The sequence below is a fragment of the Tasmannia lanceolata genome, unplaced genomic scaffold, assembly GCF_043159265.1.
Source record: "Tasmannia lanceolata isolate RefF3 unplaced genomic scaffold, GAP_Taslan_0.1 ptg000012l, whole genome shotgun sequence".
Lineage (NCBI taxonomy): Eukaryota > Viridiplantae > Streptophyta > Magnoliopsida > Canellales > Winteraceae > Tasmannia > Tasmannia lanceolata.
This window is the reverse complement of record NW_027518689.1, coordinates 19,784,571-19,802,845: the sequence shown is the minus strand read 5'-3', so window position 1 is coordinate 19,802,845 and position 18,275 is coordinate 19,784,571. Positions and strand designations below refer to the sequence as shown.

The window sequence follows — 18,275 nt, the reverse complement described above, 5'->3', positions numbered from 1 at the left end:
TCTATCAGAAGAAGCAATAGTGAGAAATATCTTGTTTGATGGAAAGGGCAATCCTTCTCCGCTCGTACGTGGATAATTGTTGAGGACTTCCTAGCAAATCAATAATGACATATGATTACTATTTTGCTCGACAGGGTCGAGTTCTTTCATGCAAGGGAGAATGATGGGGACCATTCCTAGTGTAAAAAAGTGTCTTTCTTTGTCTTTCTTTTTTTGTAGAGTGTAATTTAATTCGGTTGAGTCTTAAGGTGGGGGTTGTGGTGTAGTAGTAGTAGTCTCCTTATGTTAGAAATGTTTTAAATAGGCCCCACTCCTTTATAATGAAATTTTTTAGTTATAAGTTGATTTAGTCATTATATTTCTATTTCACTTAGTCTATTAAGTGTCCACAAAGGCCCACATGACATCAAATTACATTATGTCACTTAAGTGACCAATGGGTGGCCCACATTCCTAAAAGAGGAGTCTTTGTATTTTTGTGGAGCTTGAATTATGTTTAGTTTCCATGTTTAGTTAGTAACTTAGGAGTTAGGATGAATGTCAGTTAGGAGTCCTAATCTTAGTTTGGTTTGAGTTCCTAGTACCAGGCTGAAAAGTCTTTGTAAGAGGGTTTGAATTAGTCAATGTCATGTGGCACATTTTAATTGGGTTTTAGTTTCAAGTGTAGTAGGGTTAGGACTCTAGTCTAAGTCCCTTAGATTTGCATGTGGTTTGATTTGGTTATAATTGTAAAGCCTTTGTCCCTTTGAGATTATTGAATAATGAATGAAATTTGAAGTTTCTTGAATGCTTGCTTTGGTGTGATGCTTAGGAGAGAATTGGAGTTATTCCAGGTCTGTATTTCTTTCCTTTTCTCTCGTTTTCTCTTCTTTTTCAGTTCTCGCTACATGCTCTCTTTCCTAAATCTAAATCTGAAAATTGTGCCTAAAGGAACAGTCTCAACCTTTCACCTTTGCACTCCACATTTATATCGGCCAAGATGCTCTTAGAAAAATATGCGGGTATTATTGGATGCAGTGAAACCAAACTGCCAATCTCTTATCTTGGCCTCTCATTAGGGTTTGGAGTACCTTCTTCCTCACAATGGGATCTGGTGGTGGAGAGAATTGAGAGGAAGCTTGCAACTTGGAAGAAAAAATATATTTCCTTTGGTGGGAGAATTACCTTAATCAAGGCGCCCCTCGCAAATATGCCGGTGTACTTTATGTTGTTGTATAAAGTGCCAACAAAAGTTGCTCAAAAAATTGAGGGATTTCCTTTGGGATGGCGATGGTAAGGGGAAGAAGCTGAGGTATTTGTTGAACTGGAAAAAGGTCACCAAATTGAAGAAGCGTGGAGGTCTGGGAATCGGCAAAATCAGAGTGACGAATAAATCACTCCTTGGGAAATGGTTGTGGAGATATGGGGCGGAAAAGAACTCTCTTTGGCACGATGTGATTGGAAACAAATATTTGTGTGAATGCGGGGAACGAAATGCTAAAAACTCAAGCAGAAAAGGGTTAGAAGCATGGAAATCAATCTGTTCATCACATTCGGATTTCGATCCTCTCATCCGATTCAAATTCAGAAAGGGGAATGAAGTTCGATTTTGGAAGGATTTGTGGGTGGGTGATTCTACACTTTGCCCCTCATTCCCAAACCTGTTCCGCCTTGTGTGCAGTGCTGATTCCAGGGTATCGGATTATCTGGTAAGAGGGACGGAATGTGGGCAACGGTTTCTGGGATATTAGAATCTGGAGGGATCTGAAATAAGAAGAAGTTGATAGTCTTGCATCACTACTGCAATTGCTACATTCATGCTATTGCTCAGCTTATGAAGAGGATGAGAAAATTTGGATTCTCGAATCAGATCGAGATTTTTCGGTTAGGTCATTCTTTGCATCTATGAACAAGGGAAGCAGGAATGCTTCACGCCGAGCACAAATTTGGACGTGTACTGCCCAATTGAGGATAGTTGCTTTCTCGTGGACGATTGTACATAAGTGCATTAATACGTATGACCGTCTAAAGAGGAGAAAATTTCAATTGGCAAGTAGGTGTGTTTTATGTCTGAAAGCAAAGGAATCCTTAGATCACTTATTATTACACTGCCCGTTCTCTTACCAGCTTTGGACCAATGCTTTGAGATCTTTCAGTATAGTTTGGGTCTTTCCTAAAAGAATTAGAGTATTGTTAAATTGGACCGGTGGTGCTTTTGGTGAAACAGGGCAAGCATTATAGAAACCTCTTCCATATGCCATTGTTTGGAATATCCGGAAGGAACGTCATAATCGCATTTTTGAGGAAAGGGTACATTCGGCGGAACGGGTGATTCTTGCAACAAAAATAGAGCTAATTACAAGGGTTAGACAAAAGACAGGCCTCACCCATGGTATTGGTGAAATACTGCGGAATTGGAGTGCTGTGATTTGGGAAAGGGAATTGCTCACAAAGATAACTCCAAAATGGGTGGCACCACCAGAAGGAGATGAAGATGAACTTCGACGGGAGTTCGATTGGCAATCCTGGAAAAGCCGTTATTGGAGGTGCTGTTCGGGATGCAAATAAAAATGTTATGATGTTGTTCTCGGGTCGGGTTGGTATATGCGATGCAAATGAAGCAGAAGGGCTGTTTTGTTTGGCCTGAAATGGTATTCTGTTAACAATTTAGGACTGCTAATTATAGAGGGAGACTCTACAAATGCACTCTATGGGAAAGGGTGAATCTCCTGGGCCTTGGAAGCTTTACAAACACATTGCAGAAATTTGTGATTTGGTACGTAACATTAGACCTCAAGCTCAGCAAAGGAGGAGGTCAGCTAATGAATTAGCAGATCGATTGGCGAAGGAAGGTGTTCTATTGGAATCAATATCTATCAGTACCTCTGTTTCCCATGTGGAGGTTGGGAACGGATAGATATGAAGATGGCTGGTGTGTATTTGTTTTCTTATACGCTGTATTTTCTGTGGGATTTATCCCTCTAAGGCAAAGACGACTTGTCCTTGCTTGTAATCTCTTCCTCAAATTTTTTTTTTTTATCCACCTTTGCACCAACCCAAAAGTCCAAACACAAACCTGTCGAACACCTTTCCCTATCTTGGTTTGCCATAACTTCATCAAAGAGACCTGTCAAGAAACCTTAAACCTGCAACCTACACCCCGTCGTGTATTTGTTTTCTCATACGCTGTATTTTCTGCGGGATTTATCCCTCTAAGGCAAGGACGACTTGTCCCTTGCTTGTAATCTCTTCCTCAAATTTTTTTTTAAAAAAAAACTCTCCACCTTTGCACTGAGCCAAAAGTCCAAACACAAACCTGTCGAACACCTTTCCCTATCTTGGTCTGCCATAACTTCATCAAAGAGACCTGTCAAGAAACCTTAAACCTGCAACCTACACCCCGTTGGTATCCTATCCTGTCAAATCGTGCAACATCTAGCATTAACCAGAACCCTTTCCCTAACTTTCTGATCCCCTATGAAGTCGAGAACCTGTTCAACCCTCTCTAAACACCTGATACTCTCACCGAATTATTAGCTAGCATGTAATTTAAGCCCTTACCAAAACAGTCCCTGTTCTTGGTCGGTCACCAAACCCTCTAACTGTGAAAACAATCCCGTACGAACTGTGAACACAGTTCTTACACAGTCCCCCAACCTTACTCCATCCACCTAATTGATCTCCAGTTACCCTTAGATTTATCTTAATTCTTTTGATCCTTAAGCTACTGCTGTGATTAAGATCAGTGGACCTGTGTTTGTCTTCCTTAATCAGTCCTACATCAATTGATATCAGAACTACAATATTTAATTATCTTCCCTTTTGCTCCTACATGCTTTCATGATATTTTCATGGAAGAGCGAGTTGTGTATTTGCAAGATTTTCTGAATTCCTAGTATCTGTTGGGTTCCATTATCGATTTAAATTATTGTGATATTTTTTGTAGAGTTTCCAAAATTTTATTGGAGATAGTAATGATACCTCCCATTAATGTCATCAAGACCTACTAAAGAAACAAGTGCTGATATATTTGGATGAAATGCATGTATATTTTCATCCAGAAGGATGGTGCAATTATTATGTTACTATCACGGTCATTCAGATGGTCAGTAAAACATGAGGGATGGCAGGGTGCATCATTGATACAGCTTTTATCTTTGTAACTGATGTGTCAAACGTAGCCATTCTGAAGTGTCTGCATGACATAATAAGATCACACTTAGCAATTCTACCCAGTGATAGTCTTTAGCAATTGGATGAATGCTGTACACATCTTATTTACTATCATGCCATTTATTTCCATGGTTTAAAAACTCGACACTTGACTTGGGCATGATGATGGCTGGAGTCCCAGAAGTAACAACTCTGGTGAGTAATTAATCTAGATCTAGTGTTTTTAAGTTTAAAAGACTTAAATGTACTCTCGTTTCGAGTTTTTGAGAACTTGTCGAGTGTTTGACTTTTTCCGAAAAAGGGGACCCTTTGATGCGGTCCAAGTCTCTGATTGAGTTGAAGTGACTGGGTTTCCAAGATTTGAATTTTGTTTACTTTGTGAAAATGCCTTTTTTAATCATATAGTACACTTTAAGCAGATGTTTCTTTTTTAATATACCTAGAAGAGCAGATAGAGTTGCAGAGTGAAATGTGATGAAACATGCAGGTGAAATACAAATACATTGACTTACTGCCTGGTGCAATTTGAAACTGTGAATGTGATAGTTCAGTTGGGTTACTGTTTTAGAATATTGTTCTTTTTTGCCTATCCCAGTTTTATTATTCATTCTCATGACAAATCCTTATCTCTTGTGTTTTGCCTCAATTCCTATGTCGTATTGCTCTGGAACATAAAGGAAGCTTTTAAGTTTTTTGTCAGTTCAAGGGAACATGTTTTATTGAATTCATGTGAATCATCTGATGTATTTTGGTACATTTTCAAACTTTTAGGTGATGGAGTCACATCAAGCAAGCAAAGTGGATACATCTGGAACAGCCAAAGAGGTCATCTCGTGCTTTCGTAAGCTGGGTGTCTCATTTGAGTTAGATCAGGTTCGTTGGCTACAACCTTAATGGCTTAAGTTTTTTTGGAGATTCTCTACAAAGAATCGAAGATGAACTACCTGCCAATGTGGTGATCAATTCATAGTTCACTCGATAATCTTGGAGCTTTTCTTTGTTTTTTTTTCTTAAAACTATTATTATTTAAATCAGTGAGATTCTCATTTGCTTTGCCAAGTTCTGAGAAATCGATTGTTCTAAAGCCCTATTTCAAAAGGGGAAAGGAAATGAATGGAAGAACGAAAGCAAGTAACTCAATTCAATATCATCAGCTGTATATTTACCATCACACTCGAGAACGAGAGCAAGTAACTTAAATCAATATCATCAGCTGTGTATGCTTATATTTACTATCACACACGACTAGCGAGAGCAGTATGTGACGAGTCCTTTGATTGACTATTATTGAGGAAGGAACAAGTATCTGAGATTTTAGCCAAAGAAAACACTACAACAGGCACCTTTGAATGTGATGTCACTTTAATGGGCTTTTGAGATTTCTTTGAAAAGTTAGCTCCTATTCATCTCTTTTGCTTTGCAATGTTTTAATTCCCGCCTTGGCTCTGAATAACATTTTCCTTTAAATCTAGAAACATGAATTTTAGTTGTTTGTTCCATAGTTGTGCAACATTAATCAACTTATCAGGTCCAAGTCCTAGATGTTTGTCTTCCCATCCGTTTTATTATATTGGCTGCTTATTTCTCTTGAAGAGAGCGGATTATTAAAAAAATGATTGAATGGCAGTTTGGGTGTTGTTTTGGCCATCTTTACTATGTTTGATCTTTTATTAAGTATTTATCCTTTTCGTTTTTCGAGTCAATGGGGCATCATTTATCTAAATTTTTATCCTTTCAGGTCTGCTTTTTTAGGTTGTGTGCAATACCAGTGGTTTTAATCATTCAGGAAAAAAAGAAGACTAACAATGATTTATGTCATTTTTCTTATCTGTTTCTTCACAATTTCTTTTGCAGATACAAAAGATCAGAGACCCCAAAACACAACTTGAGATGGTAGGCGTCCCCAAAGAACATCTTTCAGGTCATGCATTTCATATGTATCATCTCACATCACCCGATCAAACGTAATGTTCCACCTCAGCATATATTTTAGTTGGATATTGACAAGTTCTTTTCCATAAACACTAATTCATGTTAAATCATCCATGCTCTTGTAGAGTTTCTTTTGAGTTTCAGCATAATGTCTGTGGCCGTTCGATTTACGCACAAGGAACTGTTGATGCTGCTATTTTTCTAGCCACAAAGGTGCTTTACACTCAACCTTTTTTCTGTCATAATTCTCCATGAATTTGTGTATTTGTTCCTGAAAATAGCTGGATTACAGAAATATCACATCGATGCAGGTCCGGTCCAAGGCGGAGAAGCGGATATATAACATGATTGATGTCTTGCGTGAGGGCAATATGCGATGATCATCAAGTTCTTGTTCGTTAATTTTATTTTCCTTGGTAGAAAATTTTGGTTTCATAATATGTACTTGCAGGGTGGTCTGATCCAATGATTCTTTAAACAAGATAGATTCTTTTACCAACTAAATACTACAAGTTGCCGAAATGACCAAACAATGCCATGTTAAAAATATTTAAGACCTGTTTTGATACCCCTTTGCTTTGGATTTGGATTTAAAATTGGAAATCTGAAATTTCTAAAACCACATGGTTATAAATATTTTTGTTTGGATTACCCTATATGAATTTGGATTTCAAATCAAATCCACATAGTTGTAATTCTATTTTTCATCCCTTCTTTTCACGCATATTCCCCAGCTGCTACAAGAGTCTACTCAAATGAAATCCAGCGTTCTAAATATTTTTGTTTGCATTACCCTTTTAAGTTTTTGGATTTCAAATCTAATCCACACAGGCTGTAGGGATCCAAACAACAGTGAAAGTAGAACCCAATAAAGCAATACTGAAGCTTTCAACAAAAACTCAAGAAATATTAGAGTTCATATAATCTTTATTATAAGGAAAACCCTATAATGAAAGAGTTAATACGAGAGAACAATACTGAAGCTTTATCATAAACTTCATATCTAAAAAATGAAATCGAAAATATTGGAGCGAGATCAAAATATAATGAAAATGATAGAGAAATTTCACCAAAAACCGAAAGAGGAAATGTTTCAGGCTTCATAGCATTGCATTGAGCTTTCTCTTTACCTCTAAGCTGCATAAACGAGGAAAATACTTGTGAAATCCATCTCCCTCTAGCTATCGTTTGTCCTGACTTGAGATCCGAGAGCGGCACACATCTTTTCTAAGGGGGGGCTTTTCCGACCGCTCTTTTAACAACTAATGTAACTAAAACCTCTTAAAGGAGTATTCCTTAAGTTCCAAGGACGAATGAGGTGGAGAAGAGAAACTGAGGAGGGAGAGAGACGCATAAGATGGAGAGGGACACGGGGAAGAAGGAGAAGAGACGCGTCTAAGATGGAGAGGGACATGGGGAAGAAGGAGAAGAGATGATCAAGGTTATAGTTGCAGATGGTGGACATTTGACTAGTTCTACTGTATGTAAGGGATTCCAATGGACGATGCAAGTAACAAATTTTATGACTGATGATTGGCTGCGGCCTTTTGGGTGCTGTGACTTGGTATTGGGCATACAATGGTTGGCCGCAGTAAGCCACATTGTTGGGATGAATTAAATGAACAGGACAAAATCTGTTGAAAAGCGAGCATATGTGGGTGTTCTCTTGTGCAAAAGTCAGCTGTGAAATTGCTCCAGCAAAATTGCCTAGCAAATCTCTAATAATAATTAATTACCATAAGGTCGTCATTCATAAAGTCTAGAAATAAAATTTTAGATTAATCGAGAGATTCGAGTCAAAGGCACTACTAAATTCTAATTATAATGCTTTTGTTCTTCCTTGTACACTTGCCAACAAAAGCCCTTATAATATGCTTAAAATGGCTTTCAGTTAGGTTAATCTTTTTGGGCCCCACATATGCCACATGATTTGTCCACTTTGACGCATGTTCGTCCAACTAGATCTCTTACCAGATCAACGGTCTCAATTTCTTCGTACACTTGTAGGGGTCCTAGTTAAATAAACCCCCTCGAGCTTTAACGTTATCCGTTAGGTTTTAAACGCAAAGAAAAACGTTATGTGGGAGAAAAAAATACCCTGGGAGATAGGTGGGAAAAAAAAGAGTCCTGGAAGTATCCTGGTAAAATAAAAATCTCATGTTTGGTTATGTGGGAGAAAAAAATACCCTGGGAGATATGGTGGGAGAAAAAAAAACCTTTGTTTGGTTGCTTGAACTGTTGGGTAGAAAAAAATTCTTCTCAAGCTTATTTTTGGTTCCTGAGTTTATTTTGGTTCCTGAGGTTATCTTGGGATGGGATGAAAAGGCAATCATTACAAAAGTTTATTTTTCACCCCACAAGTAATCATTATAAGAGTTGGATTAAAATAAACCTAGTGCTAAAAGGCAACCAAACATGGGATGGGACCAAAATTTAACTTACTCTCCCACAAAACTCCCAGGCACAAAAAAAACCCGGCAACCAAACAGAGCATAAAGGGCGGGATTTTATCCGTTTCAACTTTGGGATATCATTTCCCTTATTTTGGCTTATTTCTCTTCATCGGACATCAAAACCAAGACAAAAAATCTCCACCTGGGGAGATTCCATTCAGCCTCGGCTCAATGGCAATTGAACCCAGTCTCTAAATTCTTGTCTTTTGCTCGATATTTTTTGCTTTTTTTCTTTTTTTTCAATGATAGAGCTTCTTTATTCATTGTAAAGGCGTTTTATTTTATTTTTTCGCTATTCTAGGGCAGCCGCTTAAGATGGATAAGGGTTAGGGTTTTGTAGAAGGAAACTTTAGGGATTAGGGTTTGGGTTTCATCTGTTCTTGTGTATCTTTGTTTCTTCTCTTTCCATGTTTGATAACAATGATTTTTTTTTTTCATGATAAATTAATTAGTTATTCACTCAGTAATTCTTGTTTGGAAAAGTTTGGAAAAGTTTGGAAAAATATTTCGAAAATTCCCCACTTTTTTAAAGCATGTAAAAGATAACTTGAGTCAACCCCATTCAATTTTAACTTAGAAGGCCTTCGATTTATGATAATACCTCTCTAAATTAATCATAATGACATTATTTTCCTCTGAATCATGGAAATAAAAGAATTTTTTACTTGCAATCCAAACAGGGCGCGTTTGTTTGTTTGTTTTGTTTTTTTGGTGATGTTTTATATAATACACGTGTTAAGGTGGTGGTTACATGGCCTCACTGGGCTCGTTAGGGAGTAGCTGACATTGCGTATAGATATTAGTTAGGGGAGGGCGTAGCAATGCTGAGAAAGTAGGCGTTTGAGTTGGAGTTTGATTCTCCAACTCAAACCACCTTTATATATCTTAAGAAGAAATTTAGATGGATATCAATCTCTGAAATTGCTCCCTGTGGCAATGCTCCCATCCTCCATAGCCATTCTACTATATATATATATATATATATATTTTTTTTTTTTTCATTTTTAGGACATTGGTATACAGCTCTAATGGCGATCGAGATCATTCATCTCCATTTTTTCCAGTGAGTTTCCACTTCGAAACATCTCCTTTCCGATGCTTGAATCAGTCATCTTATAGGCTTGTCATCGATAGATTTTGCTGAACAATTTCTCCCCAGAATTTTCCAACACGGTCACCACCTTACCAGCTGTAAATATTTGGCCATCGTCCCACTGACCCAATTGTTGAACAGTTGCGAAAAGCCAAAAACTGATGATGTTAATCCATCTGCTGCTCCTATCACTAGAGTGACCTCTAAGAGTTGCTCGAGCAATAAGTCTCACACCAACCACCGCTTACCTCTGAGGCACGTGACTATTGGGACCGAGATAGACACAGTTATGGAGATTATGTGATTAACATTACCAAGCGTAGAAGCAGCAGAATTTGGTGCTGATTTGAGTCCCCAAACATTCTTTGCTTGGCTTGTTGCCATGGATGACTTTCTACGTGTACGAGATGCTAAAAAAGCGGCGAACCTAATTTGCCAAAAATGAAATTGGTGGATCATATAATAATATGACGGAGTTTAGTTGATAAGTGGGGCGTGGTAGGAAAAATGATTATCTATTATTTGCTATAGATGAAAAAAAAACTGTAGTAAAATGTCTCCCAACATATTTCCTCATGAAATTGTTCTACTCGATCGTTGCCTTTTGCCAAGGCAACTTGAATGTTGCCAATTGTTAAAGTATAAAAAGATAAATAACGCCTTTCTCCAACAGCTTAAGCTTTTGGAGAAGTTGGTTAGTTAACATGGTATCAGAGCCAAAGGTCTCGAGTTCAAACCTCCTGGATAGCAAAAATCCACATGGGATGGTCGGCCCAAAGTGGGACCACATGTGCCACGTGTTTGCCAAGTGGGCCACACGTGCGGGGGAGTGTTAAAGTATAAAAGATAGATAATGCCTTTCTCCAACAGCTTAAGCTTTTGAAGAAGTTGGTTAGTTAACACCAATTATGCCTGGAAGTTTGATAGCTTACTAAGAGGTGTAATGTTTCTGGGACACCACACTACAAGAAACTTAGCCTTCAGCGACGTTCATCTACCCACGTTTATTAATAACATCGTTGTATTGACTAATTAGCCACGTTTATATAATAAACGTCGGTGCATCTAATTTCCAGTCCTTCCCGTAATTGACTTCCATAATTATCAATTAACGTCGTTTTCAAAACGTTGGAAATGTGTGAAAGCAGCTACGTTTTCGCACAAAACGTCGCAAATACTGAAGCGAAAAATCCGAAAAAAGACAACTATCATAACCCAAGCGCGAAAATACATTCTTTCCCTTTTCTCGTCCCTTGCGAGTGTATTCTTTCCCTTTTCTCCTCCAGCGCGAGTGTTTCTCCCTCCACCACTGTTTTCCACCTCGCGCCGAGTTAATCTCCGGCACTAATCTCTTTCCGGCGAGAATCTCTTCTGCGTCTTCTTCATAAGGTAGTGAATTCTTTTATAGTTTTTGTCTAATTTAATCCCTCTAGGGTTTTGATAAATATTTTCAATTTATTTTTTCTAGGGTTTTGAAACCCAAAAAAGGAAGTGATGCAGATTTGGAGGGTTTCCCTACCTATTTCGTTGCAAAGAAGGCAAGAAGAAAGGGTGTGGTTTTCTAGGGTTTTTTTTTCTCTTTTAAAATTAGGCTTTTTGAATCTCCTCTTCTCATATATATATTTATCTTAAATCTAGTTATATTTATTTTTCTTCGTATGGTCCATCAGAAACCCTAAATCTGCTGTTAAAGAGGCTTTAAAACGTTAAAGGTTGCGGTATAACTGTTGAAGAAGCTTTTCTTTCGAGAGGTTTGTGGTTATTTTGCTTTAGGGTAATTTCTCTTCCCTAATCTCTCTCATTTCTTACCTGTAATGTATGATTTAAACATTTTTGTTTACGGTTTCTGCTTCTTGATGAAGGGGTTTATCCATTGGCTTTATACTTAATTTCTGGATTTTTTGTGTGTTAATTTTCAACATGTTTTGAATTTGTTTATCATATTGATGCCTGTATTAATTGATTTGTTCTTATTTTCCATAGTCCGTGAGCAATTTCTCTAATTTATTTTCTTCTCTTGTTTTTAATTGTCTCTTTGTTCCTTGTTTTCATCCTTTCTGATGAATGAGTAGTAGATTAGGTTTGGTTATAGATGTTCTTTAGGTACATGATATTATTAAGTTATGCCATTTACGTATAAATTAACTTATGTTAAAATTGAAAAATTAAAAATATTTAATAAGTTCTTAATAACAAACTAAAACTATTGAACATGTGTTACCCACATGCCCACCAGTCCTAGTTAAAACTTGCGTTATTCAAACATGGCCTTCATGGTTTAAAAAAGAAGCCAAGGTATTGGTATAAGAAGTTTGATTCCTTCATCTTAGGATTTAGAAGATGTGAATCCGATCATTGTACCTATTTTTGTTTTGCGGTAATGGTGGCCTTATGATCGTACTATTGTATGCCGATGAAATGCTAGTTGCAGGTACTTACCAAGATGATAGTAAAGTTGAATGCTTAGTTGGCTAGGAAATTTGATATCAAGGATCTGGTGGTTGGAGATCAACCACAAGTTGTGTTTTGTCTTTGCTCCATGGCATAGTGAGTTAACTATCAAAGTTGCAGTCTGTTATGGCTTTGCCCCCTATAGAAGCAGAGTACATGTTAGTTATACATGACTCTAAAGAAGGCAATTAGATGTCGAGGTTACTTAGAATTTGGGCCTTGAGAGAAAGAAGGTAGTAGATCGTTGTGAAAATCAAAGTCCATTGAATTATGCTACAAATCTAATTTATCAACTACAATTGTTCATGACCCTGTTGACGAGTAGATAACATTACAGAAGATTAACATCAAGAGCAATGTAGCGGAGATTCTGACAAAGCCAATTATAAGAGAGAATTTTATTTGGTGAACGACTGCTCTGATACCGTATAGAGAAAGGCGGATTTCACAACATCGGAAAATCCTCTTTTTATCATCTATAAAATAAGGGTTAAGGTCTCATTTTAAATGTCTCTTTCTCCTTTTTTAGTTTTCTCTTTTTTTTTTCTCTAAGTATGGGCATGCTGGGTTTCTTGAACTCGGGGTGGTGCACTCCTTGTTCGTGCCTTCTTGGCGTAGGCAGTGTATCCTCGGGACTTATTTCCATAGTAGCCACCTGCATATGTGAGGAAATGAAGTCTATAAGAGAAAGCTTGGGTTTGCCTTGCCTTGCCTTGCCTACTTCTCATTATTCTGACTGTTTCTAATTTCCCTTTGTGTTCTTCCTCTTTGATTATTTGTGTATCCATCTGTTTGAGCATTCACCATACCAAATTTATCCTAACAAATATCACATCTAAACCCTTTTAGGAGTATTGGGGATTCAGTGGCTCCCATATATACAATCAAGGTGCAACTTGGGTTGGGCTCAACCTGTTTTCGGGTCAGGTTTGATTGGTATTTCCTTGGGTTGGGCTGGGAAAAGCCAACCTGATTTAAATCCTTGCAACAAACATGGTGTTATTTATTTGGATCTCTATGCCGTTTTTTTTTTTTTTAAAAAAAAATTTGGATCTCTATATATGCATTATGTTGCAAATATGAGCCTTATTATTTGTGAACCCCTCCGGAGGTGGATAGATATGATGATCTTTTGAGCGGTATGAGGAACAAAGGCTATATTGGTAGCTTTAAGGTAGGGCTGGCAATTTCACCCGAAAAAGCGGGGATCCGCCCCGCCCCGCCCCGTTTGGGGAGGGGATTCCCCGATTTGAGAGGGGAAGGGTAAGGGGAAGGGGATTTTAAAAATTCCCCGGTGCGGGGAGGGGAAGGGGAAGGGCAAGGGGATGGAGTTGTCCTCTCCCCGCCCCGCCCCTCCTCGCCCCGTTAATCAATGCCATTTTTTTGTATATTTTTAAGTGTTTTTTTTTTACGAAAACTACTAGAAACTCTGTGGATCGGCTACAAGATTCCCCCAAACATAGACTTAGCTTGTCTTTTCCTTTTAATTAGCTTCTGAGAGCATTTTGGGAACTATAATAACCTTTTGACAGATGTTGAAATAATAAAGACAAGCTGAGTGAGTGAGTGTGTGCAATTATCAAAAAATCGTAGTGCCAACATCGGTAGCCAAAATAAATTGCATTTTATTATTAAAAGTATGGTATGGCCCGCACCATACGATGATCCAAACCGTCCATTAGATGGGGCACACCCTAAATAGGTTGTGCCCCAAAAATCATTTCCATAGGTTGATCCTAACCCTCCGATCTATAGAGGAATAGGATCATTCAGTACCTCTACAGATCGGAGGGTTAGGATCAACCTAAGGAAATGATTTTTTGGGCGCAACCTATTTAGGGTGTGCACCATCTAATGGACGGTTTGGATCATCCTATGGTGGGGCCATACCTTACTTTTAATAAAGTCAGGAGTGCGATCATCAGAATACAGTAGTGCTCATAACATTTCCCAAAATTAATGATCCAAAATGGGGTTTGGATGTTGGGTACTCTAAGTGGCAGGCTATGATACCACTTGATCTAAAATTGAAGTTGGATCGAATCCAATTAGCAATGTGCGGAAATCCCATCATCCAACAACAGCTACTGTCAGTCCAATGGGTCCATCCATCCATTGTCCACACACAAATACCGAATATGGATCTGCCCTCTCTTATTAAATCTTCAAGTAAAAAAACACTGCAAACAAGTGAAATTTGGACGTTCGTTGCTGCCCAGCATTTCAATCAATATATAAAGAAGAGAAGACAAACTCCTTATACCAATCTCTTGCTAATTTAATTAACAGCTAGCCTATCGATTGTTAGTTTATAACATTTTTATATATTGAAATTGCATCAAGTTGATTAGGGACACCCAGCATTAGTGTATCAATGACTAAAGAGGGGGTGATGTTGGGGCGGGGCGGGGCGGGGATTTTGTCCCCGAAGGATGCGGGGAGGGGAAGGGGATTAGATATTCCCCGCGGGGAGGGGAGGGGGATTCCCCACCATCCCCGCAGAGGGGAGGGGAAGGGGAGGGGGGAAATTCCTCGCAGAGGGGAAGGGGTAGGGGACCCCAACATCCGGCCCCGACCCGCCCCGTTGCCAGCCCTACTTTAAGGTGAATATTCTGCAAAATTCAACATGGGTGTGGGTTTGATTTTTATACTTGTTATGTTTCTTATGAATCTTGATCTGTTACTTTGATGAGTAAAATGATTCGAGCTAACATTAGATGTTTTATTCGATCTTGCAGAGACGTACTGGGGAGGCAATGGATGGTTGTGCCATATTTTGGAAAGAGAATTTGTAAGTATTTTTGCTCGTGCTTCATCTTCTCTCACATTAAATGTAATGTGCTATTCTGGTTCAGTTAAATTTCTAACTCGTGACTTCATTGTCTTAGGTTTTGCTTGCTGGAGGGAGAGAGCATTGAGTTTAAGGGGTTTGGTCTCCGTGATAATGTGGCCCAACTCTTTGTATTTGAGGTAGCCATGTATAAATTGATGCCTTTGATTCCAATTTAACGAAACCTTTAATTTCTTTGTTACAGGACTTCTATCATTAGTATTTAGAACGTAGGTCACATGAAAAAATTCATTCAATGAATACATTTCCTATGCATCTGATCTTTTCTCATTTCCTCACAACAAGCAAAATCAGAAGAACAGGGATGGTGGTTTTCATTTGAATTCCTCCATTGGCTCTTGATATATAATAGTATTTGTTCTTATAATCTCCGCAACTCAACTCAACTAAGCCTTTGTCCCAAACTATTTGGGGTCGGTAAATGAATCCTTTAGAAAATTTTCATGAGTATCTGTTCTTATAATGAAGGTGAAGTACTAACAAAGAAAAAGGATAAGCTATATAGCAAGTCTAGATTGGAACAATTATGTAAAGATTGCACCATAGATGAAAATCTCGGCTATGGGATATTGGGGGTGGGGGGAATGGAACAATTACCAAAACTTGTCTGTTGGGGGACATGACTTGTTTTTTGGCAAAACTTTAAGGACCCATTCCCAAGGACCAAGCATAAAAAATCGCTAAAATAGGGATCAAATGTTAGAACCTAAGATAATTTTGAAGAACACTATTTAACACATTTAAGTTGATTTTCAAGTGACTATCAGGCCGCAATATACTCATTGTATGCTAATCGGCACTATAGATATATGTATACAGTGCCAAATCTATGCATGAATGATGTTTTACAGATAGTTTTAAAACTCCCCTGCTTCATCGTGGATTCCCCAAGTCGACTTCCTTTTACCTTGGCCGCGTTCCGCATTTAACCCAACAATAAAAACTCCTTTGACTCTCTTGAATTATGACCGCGTCAACCAAGTACTCAGACGCGTCAACCGAGTACTCGACCGCGTCGTGCCGAGCCGGCTAGGATTTTCTTCACCCGCGTTCCGCGCCACATCCACATTTTTAAACACTGGTTTTACATACTTTCTGAAAAACAAAAAACAATAAAAACAATAAATATTAAGAATACATTACCAATGATCCACTAAAAATGTCATGTATGCATCATTTTAGATCCAAGTCGATGCACTGATGTTATTGAGGTTTTTAAGAAAGCAAAATAAAAAGGAAAAAAGCAGTTTTAAAGTAATTAATTATTGTCCACTAATCAATGTCATCGATGCATGAATCCCCTGTCAAATCCCTGCTTCTATGATGTTTTACATGTTATTATAAAAAGACGTTGAAGGCTTATTAATATTAAAAATTGTTAGAATATCATTAATCTTTCACTGACCTACCACTAATTACATCATAGAAACATAAGCATAGTGCCAATCCATGGATTTTTTTTATGTTGTCATAGATATAACTAAAAAGTAGGTTTTTTTTAATGGTACTAAAAAGTAGCTATATGCATGTCCATTTAAAGCCCTAAAAATTGAAATGTTAACGAAGAGTTCAATTTGTCGTTCCACACTTCACTCTATGCTCTATGAAGTTTAATTACATATGACTGATTCTTTTCTTTGATTTTTTCAACATTAAAATCAATAGAAAACATTTCAGTTTGAAGAGAAATTGGTGGGAGAGGACCTTTCCTCCCTAATACTCTATATTTTCACATAAAAGTAAGTCCTTTCATGATTAGCAGGATTTTTTTGAAATGTTTTGGCCAAAACAATTAAAAACAACTCAGTTTTGGCTGAATTAATCCATCATTACAGTAAGGCTTATTTTTCCATTTTATTAGAGTGATTCAAATGCATCCAGAGTTTCTAGCTAATCCAGTTTGTCTGCCGAAAAATCTGCCTGAAACGCGGACAGAACCCTGTCAATACATCGACCTCTACTTGAACTAATTGCATGTACTTGTATACAATTTATTTACCCACTATTGCCTCCCTGCTTATTATCACATATAATAATTCGACTATTGCGCTTTTGCACATTTGCAGTTCCTTTTGGACACCGCATTATGTGCATTACGGCCTCTACGTCATTTACTTTCGGCTTGTGCCTAAGGGCCTTTTGGACATTTGATCTGTGTGAATTCTTTCCTATAAGTTCTGATATCGTATTATATAATCAATGTCATCTGTTTCGAACGTTGTTACTTGAAACTATAAGATTGTGTCTGCGACTTTTTTATGCCTTGTGAAGGTGGAACTGATGATGCTAAAAGAAGTGGCCATGCATTTGCTCTTGCATTTTCTACTCACTGCAGGCAAGGTATTCATGCTCACTACAATTTTCATGTTTGCACCTTTTTTCCCTGTATTTTTTTCTGTTCTTCCAATTCACCTTTTTTTTTCTACTATGTGGGAAGTAGAATCTTGTTCTTCAGTTTGGATATATTTCTGTGGTACTAATCCATTATCACATTGTTCTCTATGTCTATATAGAATGAATCTTGTGTGCCGTTATATTTGCTTATTTGTGTCTTACTGATTCGCAGATCCCGGTTGTATCGTAGGAGGCAGATACGATTCTTAAGGAGAATGACCATGGGGCACGAATCAGTCATTCTACCTTCTTTAACAATCTGATTTTACAAAGGATTTTCATCAAATTGATAAGTGCAATCTGATTTTTGCAGTTTTATCTTTATATAGTAAGGCCACAAGGTCTGTCTTCCCAGTATTTTTGGGCAGTCCCTTTTATTTTAAGCATTTATTTAAGTCACTCCATGTTTGTTTTTTAGATGACCAATTTGATCTGCACCTATTAAAAAAGTGAAACACGAGACCGACTTCATGAACAAATGGAAAGAATTACAAAGGAATCTGATTCCCAACGACCTAACCTTGTGGCCAATATGGACAATATGGTTGGAAAGAAATGAGATAATCTTTAGAATAAAAGGCTCTGATATCAAGATTCTCACAAAGAAAATATTTAATAGAGTAGAGGAGCTGTAATGAAAAACTGTTTCAGAGTGGGCAGCTGTCAGTGGTGAAAAGAAAATGGAAGTTTTATCTTAAAACTTGTGTGCCTAAGTTATCGTCCCTAGATGGAAACCACCTCCATTGGGATTCTAAAAATTAAACTTTGATGGAGCAGTTTTTTTTTTCAGTAAGCATAGCTTAGTTCCTGATCATCTTGATTGAGAGTATAGTGTGATTAGAGATTTTTTTAGTAAAGTTTGTCGCTATTCCAAAAAAGAAAAACTCAATGCCTTGGTCAGTTGTCTTTGTTTTTCAGTTGCAGAAGGGCTTGTAGTCATCAACACCAA

At 37.8% G+C, this 18,275-nt stretch overlaps 1 protein-coding gene across 7 annotated transcripts in view; it reads left to right on the top strand.

Annotated features, from left to right (window-relative positions):
* Window positions 1–17,745, top strand: part of LOC143887686 (4-hydroxy-tetrahydrodipicolinate reductase 1, chloroplastic-like) — a 66,161-nt gene extending 48,416 nt beyond the window's left edge. Inside the window, exons 5-15 of one of the 7 annotated variants that reach the window (XM_077391827.1) lie at window positions 4,924–5,025; window positions 6,007–6,116; window positions 6,210–6,297; window positions 6,396–8,159; window positions 8,576–8,711; window positions 11,099–11,181; window positions 11,301–11,381; window positions 14,820–14,872; window positions 14,970–15,051; window positions 17,204–17,272; window positions 17,499–17,745. In XM_077391827.1, the coding sequence (XP_077247942.1) occupies window positions 4,924–5,025; window positions 6,007–6,116; window positions 6,210–6,297; window positions 6,396–6,464 (369 nt within the window). In that variant the 3' untranslated portion in view covers window positions 6,465–8,159; window positions 8,576–8,711; window positions 11,099–11,181; ... (3 more) ...; window positions 17,204–17,272; window positions 17,499–17,745. Of the gene's footprint in view, window positions 1–4,923; window positions 5,026–6,006; window positions 6,117–6,209; window positions 6,298–6,376; window positions 8,160–8,575; window positions 8,712–11,098; window positions 11,182–11,300; window positions 11,405–14,819; window positions 14,873–14,969; window positions 15,052–17,203; window positions 17,273–17,498 lie in introns of all 7 variants that reach the window. The other 6 variants (XM_077391825.1, XM_077391828.1, XM_077391826.1 and 3 more) reach the window with 6 other exon arrangements.
* The last annotated feature ends 530 nt before the right edge of the window (window positions 17,746–18,275 follow it).